Genomic DNA, 13,972 nt, shown 5'->3' on the forward strand with positions numbered 1-13,972 from the left:
CACACACACACACACACACACACACACACACACACACACACACACACACACACACACAAAGAGCCTCGGAGCAGTCAGAGTGCTGACTGGCCAAAACCAGGACAGTCACAGTGAGTGACCGACCATGCTGAACTCTGCTTACGCTTGACCACTTTAGCGTACAGTACAGTAGGCACTAATAGGTTACATCACAGCAACCTGAATCCATACTACCCAACTCATCTACAAATACAACATACAAATAGGACTTGTACAGTACAGTAGCTCATAACACAAACTTACTTCTACAAAATCTACAAATATCTCACTTCTTCTTACATCTACAAATACAACAGGAAAAGTGTGACGGACTCCAACAAACTGGCTCCCAAAGAGAAAAGGACAATTTAACAGCCTTCCAAATCCCAGACTTTAAGTAGTGAAGGAGATTGGATATGTTTTTATGTTGTAGACAACTGGAGAATTAAAATGATGCATGATGCATCACGGAAGATGGAGGGAAAATATTATATCGGCTGTGTTTCTCAGGAGAAGTCGGGACGCAGATAGCACGGCAACACAATTATAATAAACATAAACTGTATGTATGTGTGTGTGTGTGTGTGTGTGTGTGTGTGTGTGTGTGTGTGTGTGTTCTTATACACATCTAGATGTGTATAAGAGACAGGTGTATGTGTGTGTGTGTGTGTGTGTGTGTGTGTGTGTGTGTGTTTGTATGTGTGTGTGTGTCATAAACAGCAGCATTGGTCGATAAGGCATCCAGGCCAGTTTGGCATTACAGCAACGCCTCCCCGTAAAAACAAGATGCAGCCGAGTGGGACAAGAGACAGCAGTATCTAATTACATGGTGACAGAATGAAACATACACACGCGTTCAGTCACGCATGCTTACAAACGCACGCACTTCACAAATGCATACAATATTTTGTAGACTAAATACATATTGGGTTCCAATGAAAAAGCAAGGTTATAATTTTGTCTTGATCGATGTTTAACTCGGTTGAAATGCCAAGTGATTGGAAATGAATTGCCAATATGAAATATGGTTATCTTAATTTTTATGACACAGAACACCAACACACAGTGCACTACAAATCTTTATGATAATTACATATAGAGTACCAGTCAAAAGTTTGGATACACCTACTCATTCAAGGGTTTTTCTTTATTTTTACTATTTTCTACATTGTAGAATATTTATGAAGATATCAAAACGATGAAATAACACATATGGAATCATGTAGTAACCAAATCAACTTATATTTTAGATTCCTCAAAGTAACCACCCTTTGCCTTGATGACAGCTTTGCACACTCTTGGCATTTTCTCAACCAGCTTCACCTGGAATGCTTTTCCAACAGTCTTGAAGGAGTTCCTACATATGAGGAGCACTTGTTGGCTGCTTTTCCTTGATGGCTGCGGTCCAGCTCATCCCAAACCATCTCAATTGGGTTGAGGTCGGGTGATTGTGGAGGCCAGGTCATCTGATGCAGCACTCCATCACTCTCCTTCTTGGTCAAATAGCCCTTGCACAGCCTGGAGGTGTGTTGGGTCATTGTCCTGTTGAAAAACAAATGATAGTCCCACTAAGCGCAAACCAGATGAGATCGCTGCAGAATGCTGTGGTAGCCATGCTGGTTAGGTGTGCCTTGAATTCTAAATAAATCACTGACAGTGTCACCAGCAAAGCACCCCCACACCATCACACCTCCTCCTCCATGCTTCACAGTGGGAACCACACATGCAGAGATCATCCGTTCACCTACACTGCGTCTCACAAAGACACGGCAGTTGGAACCAAAAATCGCAAATTTGGACTCATCAGACCAAAGGACAGATTTCCACAGGTCTAATGTCCATTGCTCGTGTTTCTTGGCCCAAACAAGTCTCTTCTTATTATTGGTGTCTTTGCAGCAATTCGACAATGAAGGCCTGATTCACGCAGTCTACTCTGAACAGTTGATGTTGAGATGTGTCTGTTATTGAACTGTGTGAAGCATTTATTTGGGCTGCAATTTCTGAGGCTGGTAACTCTAATGAACTTATCCTCTGCAGCAGAGGTAACTCTGGGTCTTCCTTTCCTGTGGCGGTCCTCATGAGAGCCAGTTTCATCATTGTGCTTGATGGTTTTTGCGACTGACCTTGAAAAACGTTCAACGTTTTTGAAATTTTCCGGATTGACTGATCTTCATGTCTTAAAGTAATGATGGACTGTCATTTCTCTTTGCTTATTTGAGCTGTTCTTGACATAATATGGACCAAATAGAGCTATCTTCTGTATACTACCCCTACCTCACAACACAACTGATTGGCTCAAAAGTATTAAAAAGGACATACATTCCACAAATTAACTTTTAACAAGGCACACTTGTTAATTGAAATGCATTCCAGGTGACTACCTTATGAAGCTGGTTGAGAGAATGCCAAGAGTGTGCGAAGCTGTCATCAAGGCAAAGGGTGGCTACTTTGAAGAATCTCGATTATAAATTATATCTATATTTGTTTAACACTTTTTTGGTTACTACAGTACATGATTCCATATGTGTTATTTCATAGTTTTGATGTCTTCACTATTATTCAACAATGTAGAAAATAGTAAAAATAAAGAAAAACCCTTGAATGAGTAGGTGTGTCCAAACTTTTGACTGGTAGTGTATGTCTTATTCACAGCAAAGGGGAATCCTTGGAGACTCTCAAACTCTCATTTTCTCTCTCTCCCTCTACCTACTAATAGTTCCCCCCCCTCTCTATACCTCAGATAGGAGGGAGGAAGAGGAGGGAGAGAGATGATATTCCACTCAGAGTCCGGTCATGAGTGAGTGGTTTAATGAGCCAAATGGTTAGCAGGAGAAGACAGCCATTTTACAGTGCAGTTTAGGAGGCCTATACTTTCACTCACAGGAGGCTGCTGAGGGGAGGATGGCTCATAATAATGTCTGGAATGGAATAAATGGAATAGTATTAACCACATGGATACCACGTGTTTGGTGAATCTCAAACCATTCCACTGATTCTGTTCCAGCCATTACTATGAGCCCGTCCTCCCCAAATAAGGTGCCACCAACCTCTGCCATCACTGTAGCTATGCCCCTCATTCCCTCATTCTCTCTCTCTCTCTCTCTGTCTCTCGCTCTCTGTCTCTCGCTCTCTGTCTCTCGCTCTCTGTCTCTGGCTCTCTGTCTCTCGCTCTCTGTCTCTCGCTCTCTGTCTCTCGCTCTCTGTCTCTCGTTTTCTCTGTCTCTCGTTTTCTCCTGTCTCTCGTTTTCTCTGTCTCTCTCTCGTCTCTCTTTTTCTCTGTCTCTCGCTCTCTGCCTCTCTCGCTCTCTGCCTCTCGCTCTCTGCCTCTCGTCTCTCCTCTCGCTCTCTGCCTCTCGCTCTCTGCCTCTCGCTCTCTGCCTCTCGCTCTCTGCCTCTCGCTCTCTGTCTCTCGCTCTTTCTGTCCTCTCGCTCTCTGTCCTCGCTCTCTGTACCTCGCTCTCTGCCTTCTCGCTCTCTGTCTCTCGCTCTCTGTCTCTCGCTCTCTGTCTCTCGCTCTCTGTCTCTCTTTCCTCACCTTTTTTTCTTTCTTTCTTTTTCTTTCTTTCTTTCTTTCTTTCTGTGATGATGTGAACATATCCTCTCTTAAGCCTGATCATTTCCCCTGGTTGTGCTAAATGTGTATTTTACGTGTTATTTGTGTTTATGCCCTGTTTTCTACAACCATTTCATTTTAACCAGTTAATTGCCTTTCATTGAATGTGTGTGAGCAACATTTGAATGTCAGCACAGGTTGGCTAATTGCTAATTGTAGGCTCCTCCAAACTAATTGACCTAGTGAGCTACATGTGTTTAATGTGTGGTGGGCGAGTGCCAGAGGAAGATAGAGATAAGCAAGGACAGACCAGTGAAGATGTTTATTTTATTCTTGGTCTTAGTCTTTTAATCCTTGTTTTTACTATTTTAACGCTGCATGTTTTTGTATTCAACTATTTATTGAAAATAAATCTTCATATTTTGAAGAAACTATTCCAGACTGTTAGTGAAAACCTTTTCATGTGAAGGGCATCAGTCAGCTGTTCTCTCTCTCACTCTTCATCCTCATCCCCAACATATATATTTAGTATTCATATTCTGTTGTTAGCTTTCTTGGAGTTGGTAACTTATGCCCTGCTATTAAATAGTCTAACTGACAGGCTCCTCCTTCAGTACCATGCAGCCCAAAGTGTCCACTATACACACACAGGCACACAACGAAGCAGGGAGGTAGTGTCTCCTCTCTCTCCTTTGACAAAGCATCCCAAATCTGCAGCGTGTAATGAACGGCTTAAAGCTCTTCTTTTTTAATGCAGCCTTTGATGTCAATTATATTCACATTTCATTCTGATGCCTCCTCCCTCAATTCTCCTTTCTCCACACCACTAAATCGCACACCTGCTTATTTTTTCCTCCACAGGACAGTGCACAGTGGGTTAAAGTAAGGATAGTGAGAGAAGGGATCTACGTTAATAACCTGAATGTAAACTGACGTCCCGAGAGAAGTGTTCAACACACCACCAAACAACTTGGAGTCCAGCAGAATATAGAAATAAACCACGCCGCAAACTAGTCAGCACTACAATCAGAGACCTTTCAACAAACTAGTCAGTACTACAATACAGAGACCTTTCAACAAACTAGTCAGCACTACAATACAGAGACCTTTCAACAAATAGTCACGTACACAATACAGAGACCTTTCAACAACTAGTCAGCACTACAATACAGAGACCTTTCAACAAACTAGTCAGTACTACAATACAGGACTTTCAACAAACTAGTCGCACTACAATACAGAGACCTTTCAACAAACATAGTCAGTACTAAATACAGAGACCTTCAACAAACTAGTCAGCACTACAAATACAGAGACCTTTCAACAGAACAAGACTTTATTTTTACACAAGCATTGTCAGAACTGTGTAAACAATCTTGATCTTGATCTCAATCCCAACCTCCAGCAACTAACCAATCAACCAATCAATTTAAACACGGGATGTGTCTAACGTCTATCACAGGAGTCACAAAACTCTTTACCAATAGCCATTTATCAAAACCAGAAACAGATGAAATACAGAGCAAAACTGTTTAAAACTTGATGTCTTACCCCTCTCACAGGAGCGTCCCAGGTATCCCGTCCCTGAGCAGTCACAGACGTAACGGTTCCATCCCTCCCGGCAGACACCGTTATTCTGACAGGGGTTTGACAGGCACTGCTTGGGCGGCTCTTTAGAGCAGGATGGTTTGACTCCGGCAGCCTTCTGAACCTCGGCCATGCGGCGGACATCTTTACTCTGGCCATCGATGAACAGGTCCCGGATGCAGCCCACGTAGCCATAGTTCAGGAGAGCCGTCCACACCTGAAGAAGTGGATTAAACATTGGTTAATAAAATGACTAACAGAAATTAAAGTTCACAGACTTTTGCGTGATAATGTAACAGAAATGTATTGTTTGATCTTTCAGGAACTCAACCTAAACGGTTATATACGCCCCTTTACAATACTGAAATCCAATCCTATCGTAACGTACTTCTGTGGGGAAGACCAGGCCTAGTTTATTCTCTGGTAGTCCTCCCAGGTACAGGTTATCGTCCAGGTCCAGGATCTCACTCTCTCCTGGGGCCGTGTAGGCCTGGCGCTGGGTGTTGATGGAGATGGTACCTGGGTGGAGACGGGGAGAGAGTTGGTGTAAGAATTTTGGGAGGAGGAAGTGTTGGGGGATGGATTCAATTCCATTTCAATTCAGTTGATTCGTCATTATGGACAAGATGGATCCTGAATGTAACACACACATCAATCAATAAACAACTGTTAATATACTGTATGTTATTCACATGTCAACAGAACGGAATGAAACTCCTACTACAGCTGCAAACACACCAATAAAAACTAGATTAATGAATAAATGGTTCAATACAGATGGAGCAAGAAGTTGAATTACAGGGTTGGGATATTCTTCTTCTGGAATGAATGTTAAACATACCTGGCTTCAAATACTACTCAAAATATTTCAAATACTTTCGCTCTAGCCGGGTTTGCACTTTTTCGACTCTCCTATTAATTCCATTAAGCCAAGCGAACTCAATCAAGCACAGATAAAGCATTTTTTTATAGTATTTGAACCCAGGTCTGTGTCAGTCATATAGATGACTGCAAGCCGAGGCCAATTAGTAATCTGTGATCCCATAGAAGTAACTCTCCATTCTATTCTCCTTGTACTTCCCCCCATTGTAAATCTCCTTTATCTATACAGCAGCGGTCATAAAAGAATAACAGAGGGGGTAAAGAAAAGAGAGAAAAATGGGCGCCCCCTCACACCCTCTATCATTTTCAGAGCCGAACCAAACAACAAACAACAAACAACAAACCCCATCTTGGCCATCTTTTCAGAGTGATTAACGAACTGAAGCTGGATTCTCTCGCTCCTCTCTCTCTCTCTCTCTCTCTCTCTCGCCCTCTCTCTCACTCTCATCCTCTTTCTCTCTCTCTCTCTCTCGCTCTCTCTCCATCTCCCTTTTGCGTTATCCCCTTTCCTTCTCTCTGTTTCTCTCTCCCTCTCTTTCTCTCTCCTGTGTTCCCATCTGTCTCTCTCTCTCCAACACATAAACTTGGCGGAGAGAGTTAGTGAATTTCCCTCTCCTTGATTTATCACTCTCATTCAGCTTTAATTCTGGATGTGGAGCGCGGTAAACAACGGCGGACATGACTGGACTGTAAGGGAGGGAGAGGGGGGAGGGAGCGAGAGGTGGAGGGAGTGGTGGGGTGGGGGGGATGTGGAGGTGGAGGGTTGGGGGAAAGAGAAAGTGAAAGTAGAGAGAATTGTGATGGAGAGGTTAAGCGGAATATTGATGTCTTTCTCATATGTATGTAGCATTCACTTTTTAGAATTGACAGTACTGCCACGCTGTGTAAGATATCAAACCAACTACAGTCTTTAATGAAGCTACAATGCCCCTAAGGGAAAATTCCAACTGGACCGATTACATTTCGTACGTGTGTGATGTTGTTGTTGTGTGTGGTGTGTGTTGTTGTGATGTGTGTGTGTGTGTGTTGTGTGTGTGGTGTGTGTGTGTGTGTGTGTGTGTGTCGTTGTGTGTGAGTTGGTGTGTGTGTGTGTGTGCTGTGTTGTGTTTGTGTCGTGCTGCAGTTCGTGTGTGCTGTCGTGTGTGCGTGCAATGTGCGTGGTACGTGTGGTGTGTATGTGTACGTGTGTACGTGCGTAACAGCATAGTGTTGATTTGTTCCTAATAGCCAGATTGTTTTGCTACTGAAACATGTCCCAAACCACACATGGATTTTCACTGAGGCTGGCCGGAGTTTTGGGGATACAACACACCAGAATAGGGACTTATATTTCCTGAATGAACAAAAGGAAATAAGCAATGACAATCCAAAACAGTCTCTCATAGAGCTTTGGAGCTATCATCCATTTCCCCGCTGAGTCACTGTGCTGTTCCGACACCAATGTTAGCCAGCCCCACTGGCTGGGAGAAATATGTCCATTCCTATATTAGCTAGTAAGCTTAGCATCCATTTAATCCCTGATTTGTAATATGCTACAGTATGTCTCTCGGCTTTAGCCAAAGTGAGCAAGCTCCAGTCACAGCACCAGCTAAATTACCTAGGTATTACTTAGCATGCATTTGACCAGAATTGCTACAGACTGGTCCAATTTCTATTGCCAAGTTAAGCCAGCCTCAGCCCCACTATTAACTAGCATCAATTTACCTGAGTTGCTATGTTCTTTGCTACACAGACTGGTTCTCCTGTAGGTCTGCATCCAATGTGAGCCAGCCCCTGCCCCCAAGACCCTAGCAACTATTGCTTAAAAATAACCATCCAAAACAGTCACTCTATTATCTAGCTAGCATTTCTGGTGTGTTCTATATGCTACACCCTAAGCCCCAGCTAGCTACCCTCTCCATTACCTAGTGTCCATTTGCCAAGGTGACAGCTAAGGAGGCTGGTCTGCACAGTGATTAACCTCCACCCCCTAACACCTTCCAGCTCCTTCCACAGGCTCCCAACCCCAGGCATCTGTTTCCACAACATCCCCTCTGGCCGACCACACACACACACACACACACACAAACAAAAGGATGCTGGTCTGCACAGTGATTAACCTATTCCCTCTAACACCTTCCAGCTCACTTCCAGCATGGCTCCCAACTGGGCATCTGTTCCTAGAACCTCCCCTTTGACCAACACACACACACACACACACACACACACACACACACACACACACACACACACACACACACACACACACACACACAACACACACACACACACACCAACCACCACACACACACACACACACCACCACCATCTCATCTCCCTCCTCTAGCCACAGCTGGTGTGCTGCTACCTGCGACCGAGCTTCCAAGCCTCAGGCACTTGGCAGGGCCACCCGTCATGCAGCCAGACCTCCTCCCTTCATGTTAGGGGTAACGAGACCACTAACCACTACATCACACTCATTAACTGGGAAGGGGAAGTTCATACTCTGGCAACTGGATAGCCCTGTGTGTGTTGTGTGGGTGTGTGTGTGGTGTGTGTGTGTGTGTGTGTGTGTGTGTGTGTGTGTGTGGTGTGTGTGTGTGTGTGTGTGTGTGTGTGTGTGTGTGTGTGGTGTGTGTTGTGTGTGTGTTGTGTGTTTGTTTTACTACCCTTGAGGGGACCATAAGTCCTCACAGGATAGTAAACAAGGACATTCGGACAAGAGTGACATTTCACCAGGGTTAGGGTTAGTTGGGGTTTAGGGTTAGGTTTAGGGTTATGGGTTTAGGGGTTAGGTTTTGGGTAGGGGTTAGGGTTAGGTTAGGGTTTAGGGTTAGTGTATTGGGTTTAGGGTTAGGTTTGTAGGTTAGGGGTTTTAGGGTTAGGGGTTAGGGTTTTAGGTTTAGGGTTTAAGGGGTTTAGGGTTTAGGGGTTTAGGGTTAGGTTTAGCGGTTCGGGGATTTAGGGTTAGGTTTAGGGTTAGGGGTTTAGGGTTAGGGGTTTAGGGTTAGGTTTAGTGTTAGGGGTTTAGGGGTTTAGGGTTAGGGGTTTAGGGAAAAAATTATTTTGAATGGGAATCAATTGTTTGGTCCCCACAAGGATAGTAAAACAAACGTGCATGTGTGGTGGACTGTACATTTATGTTTTATGTGATTTAGCAGACATTCTTATCCAAAGCCACTTACAGGAGGATTGGGGTTAAGTGCCTTGCTCAAGGACACATACAGATTTTTCACCTAGTCAGTTTGGGGATTCAAACCAGTGAGCTTTTGGTTACAGGCCCAACACTCTTAACCGCTAGGCTACCTGCTGCCCCGTCCCAACTTACCCTAACCCATCTGGACAAGAGGAATACCTATGTAAAAATGCTGTTCATCAACTACAGCTCAGCATTTAACACCCCCCAACTCATCATTAAGCTGGGTCTCGACCCCGCCCTGTGCAACTGGGTCCTGGACTTTCTGACGGGACGCCCCCAGGAGGTGAGGGTAGGAAACAACTTCTCCACACCGCTGATCCTCAACACTGGGGCCCCACAAGTGGCAGCGCCTCTTCAACCTCAGGAGTCTGAAGAAATGTGGCTTGTTACCAGAACACTCACAAACTTTTGCAGATGCACAATCGAGAGCATCCTGTCGGGCTATATCACAGCCTGTTATGGCAAGTGCTCCGCCAAAAAAGATCATCAAGGACAACAACCACCCGAGCCACTGCCTGTTCACCCTGCTATCATCCAGAAGGTGAGGTCAGAACAGGTGCATCAAAGATGGGACTGAGAGACTGAAAAACAGCTTCTATCTCAAGAACATCAGACTGTTAAACAGCCATCACTAACATTGAATGGCTGCTGCCAACATACTGACTCAAATCTCTAGCCACTTTAATAATAAAAAATTGGATGTAATAAATGTATCACTAGTCACTTTAAACAATGCCACTTTATATAATGTTTACATACCGTACATTACTCATCTCATATGTATATACTGTACTCTATACCATCTACTGCATCTTGCCTATGCCGTTCGGCCATCGCTCATTCATATATTTATATGTACATATTCTTATTCATTCCTTTGTTGTTGTGAAATTGTTAGATTACTTGTTAGATATTACTGCATGGTCGGAACTAGAAGCACAAGCATTTCGCTACACTCGCATTAACATCTGCTAACCATGTGTATGTGAACAATAACATTTGATTTGATTTGACAGTGTGGCTTGAGGGAAGTCAATTAACGTGTTCCAAATGGCACCATAGGCCAATAGGGTTCTGGTCAAAAGTAGTTCACTATGTATGAAATAGGGTGCCAATATGGAGCCAGTATTGGGATTCTCTACACAGCAGCATGTTGTCATTATCATTATGTTCGTAGTTTTAAGAAATTATATTTGCTACATATCATCTTTCTCTCTGAGACAATATTTCTTCCTCCGCCCTCTAGGTTCTTCTTTTGTCTTATCTGTCATCATCTTCTCCTCCCTCATTCTTTTTCTCTTTATGCAGCCATTATGTTCTTTATCTATCCTCCTATTCCTGCTCCGTCGCCTCCTCCCCTCATCTCTCTGCCTTTTACTAAGACGTTTGCCTCCCTCCATCCCTTTTCGCTATAAATAATTCCCAAGCAGTAGCTATAGGTAAATCTAACAGTGTTATCCTATTCATGTCATCGGCCTGTAGATATTACTAGCCACCGAAGGGGACTGTATAGTGCCATGTTGCCTTGTGACTTAAACATAGCTTGACTTTGTTTACACACTTACTTACAGAAATGTGACAAGTGACAACAGGAAAGGGAGCACCACTCAGAGAAGACGTCTGAAAGATGCTGACATCTCCCCTCTAATCTTCCACTTACATCCATTTAGTCAGACTCGCAGTACACAGTAGACAACACACAATTCAGCGTTGTGCCCCCGTCAGATGGGCCTCTTTAAAAGTGGCGTATAATAAATTATACTGACAGATAGATCTACAGTTAGATATACAGTCACTCCATATGTATTCTATTCAAGGCTCATCCGACATAACTACTGCTGTACTCACCTTTCCTCGTCATACTGTCTATACACCCCTTGACTTTTTCCACGTGTTGTTGTGTTACAAGGAGGGATTAAATTGATTTAATTGTCTTTTTTTTTTGTCAACGATCTACACAAAATACTCTAATGTCAAAGTGGAAGAAAAATCATAAAGTTTGTAAAAAATAAAACACAAATATATCTTGATTATATACTGTAAGTATTTAACCCCCTGAGTCAATACATGTTAGAATATGTTTTGGCAGGGATTACAGTTGTGAGTCTTTCTGGGTAAGTCTCTAAGAGCTTTGTCCACCTGGATTGGACAAAATTTGCACATTATTCTTAAAAAAAATCTTAAATCTCTGTCAAGTTGATTGTTGATCATTGCTAGACCGACATTTTTAAGTCTTGCCATAGATTTTCAAGCCAATTTAAGTCAAAACTGTAACTAGGCCACTGAGGAACCTTCAATGTCATCTTACTAAGCAAATCCAGTGCAGATTTGGCCTTGTGTTTTAGGTTATTGTCCTGCTAAAAGGTAAAATAATCTCCCAGTGTCTGATGGAAAGCAGACTGAACCAGGTTTTCCTCTAGGATTTTGCCTGTGGCTCCAATCCGTTTCTTTTTTATCCTGAAAAACTCCTCAGTCCTTAACGATTACAATCATACCCATAACATAATGCTGCCACCACTATGCTTAAAAATATGGAGAGTGGTACTCAGTAATATGCTGCTTTGAATTTGCCTCAAGGTTATTGTCCTGCTGAAAGGTGAATTTGTCTCCCAGGGTCTGCTGGAAAGCAGACTGAACCAGGTTTTCCTCTAGGATTTTGCAATACCAAGCGGTGATGCAGCCAGTCAAGATGCTCTTAACGGTGAATCTGTAGAACTTTTTGAGGATCTCAAGGCCCATGACAAATCTTTTCAGCCTCCTGAGAGGAAGACGCATTGTCATGCCCTCTTCACGATGGTGTTGATGTGTGTGGACCATGGTAGATGCTTAGTGATGTGGACACCAAGGAACTTGAAGCACTCAACCTGTTCCACAACAGCCCCATCGATGTGGATGGGGGCATGCTAGGCCTAGGCATGCTAGGCCATTTCCTGTAGTCCACGATCAGCTCCTTTGTCTTGCTGACGTTGAGGGAGAAGTTGTTGTCCTGGCACCACACTGCCAGCTCTTTGACATCCTCCTTGTAGGCTGTCTCGTTGTATTCAGTGATCAGGCCTTCCACCGTCATGTTGTCTGCAAACTTAATGATGGTGTTGGAGTCATGCGCTGCCACACAGTCATGGGTGAACAGAGAGTACAGGAGGGGACTAAGCACGCATGTGGCATCCCAGTCTGTTAAGTCATGGCATCCCACAGTCTGTAGACAGATGCTACGATACTAGTTATGATACGATTGTCTGTTCACAAGAGATTAAAACATTTCTGATATTCTTGCTTGAATGGCAAACAATTGTATTGGTCGCCTATACATATTTTGCAGATGTTATCGCGGGTGTAGTGAAATGCTTATGTTCCTAGCTACAACAGTGAAGTAATACCTAACAATACAAAACTATACATGCAAATCCCAAAAATGTATAAGAAATATAGAAATATTAGAACGAGCAATGTCAGATTCTGGAATAGAAATACAGTGTAAGAAAACTGTCAATCATAATTCAGATGCATGTTTGGTCATGTTATTCATGGGACATTTTACCGCCCTATTCTCTCTTAGATTTTTTCCCAGCCTGGGTTACCGTCAGATGACTCCCCTGAAGTTTGTGTGTCGTAGAGCAGAACAACCAACACCTTGTAGCTCTAACGGATCGGTCTGGACAGTCAGTTTTTTGAGAAGATCTCTTTGAAATGAGGACGTCAGCGAGTTCAGACGACTCCCGTAAAGCTTGGAGATGTCGTAGAGCCAAAATGTTTTGTTAGTGAGAGTGTCATTTTAGGAGTTTTTTGCCCGGTGTAACGGCTTTCTTCCTGGGATGAAGGAGAGGACCAAAACGCAGCGCGGCTAGTGTTCAAAATGTTTAATAAAGAATAATAACGTGAACACTACAAGCTACAAAACAATAAATGTGAAAACCGAAAACAGTCCTATCTGGTGCAGAACACAAAGACAGAAAACAATCACCCACAAACCAACAGTGCAAACAGCCGACCTTAATATGGTTCCCAATCAGAGACAATGCAAAACACCTGCCTCTGATTGAGAACCATATTAGGCCAAACAACAAACCCAACATAGAAACACAAAACATAGACTACACCCACCCAGCTCACATCCTGACCAACTAAACAAAGACCAAACAAAGGAAATAAGGTCAGGAACGTGACACCCGGATCCTCTCATGTGTAGAAAAAGGCCGCTTTTGCAAGCCTCATGTTATGGAGTAGGCACAAACTTTATATCGGCAAAAAGAGGGGATTGAGCTGCAGCTAGTACAAGAAACGTCAAGTCTCTAGCATAAACACACAGGGAGCTATTCAATATTCAAAATTACATCACCGTGTGACGTGTGTCAATTGACTCTAGGGTTTTTTAAAGGGATAGTACACTCAAAAACGATATTTTTGTATGTTGTTCATTAGTCCACTGTTGACACAATCCCGTAAATAGTTTTCAAGAGCATTTACAGTACAAAACAAAAATGGCTTTTTCTCGTCTCTCAAGTATTAGACTGTCAGGATCCATTTACGGACTCACACTGCTTCCAAATCCCCTTCCTCTCTCCCTTCCTCCCTAAGGAAGAGGATGGAAGGAATGAGGTAACACTTTCCGTGTGTGTGTGTGATTTGTGAGGAAGAGCATGGAAGGAATAAGGTTGCACTTTCCTTGAACTGTGTGTCATATAACAGTGTCTTAATAGGTGATAAACATGACGATAACAAAAATAATTTGTTACAGCTTAATGATGACTCACTCT

At 43.2% G+C, this 13,972-nt stretch overlaps 1 protein-coding gene across 1 annotated transcript in view; it reads right to left on the minus strand.

Moving 5' to 3' along the window:
* The window catches only part of LOC111968067 (neurexin-1a-like), a 594,370-nt gene that overhangs the window by 370,470 nt on the left and 209,928 nt on the right, over positions 1 to 13,972 (minus strand). Inside the window, 2 exon segments of the mRNA XM_070444976.1 lie at positions 5,123 to 5,375; positions 5,547 to 5,677. Coding sequence (XP_070301077.1) covers positions 5,123 to 5,375; positions 5,547 to 5,677 — 384 coding nt within the window.

This window comes from Salvelinus sp. IW2-2015, linkage group LG8, assembly GCF_002910315.2.
Source record: "Salvelinus sp. IW2-2015 linkage group LG8, ASM291031v2, whole genome shotgun sequence".
Classification (NCBI taxonomy): domain Eukaryota; kingdom Metazoa; phylum Chordata; class Actinopteri; order Salmoniformes; family Salmonidae; genus Salvelinus; species Salvelinus sp. IW2-2015.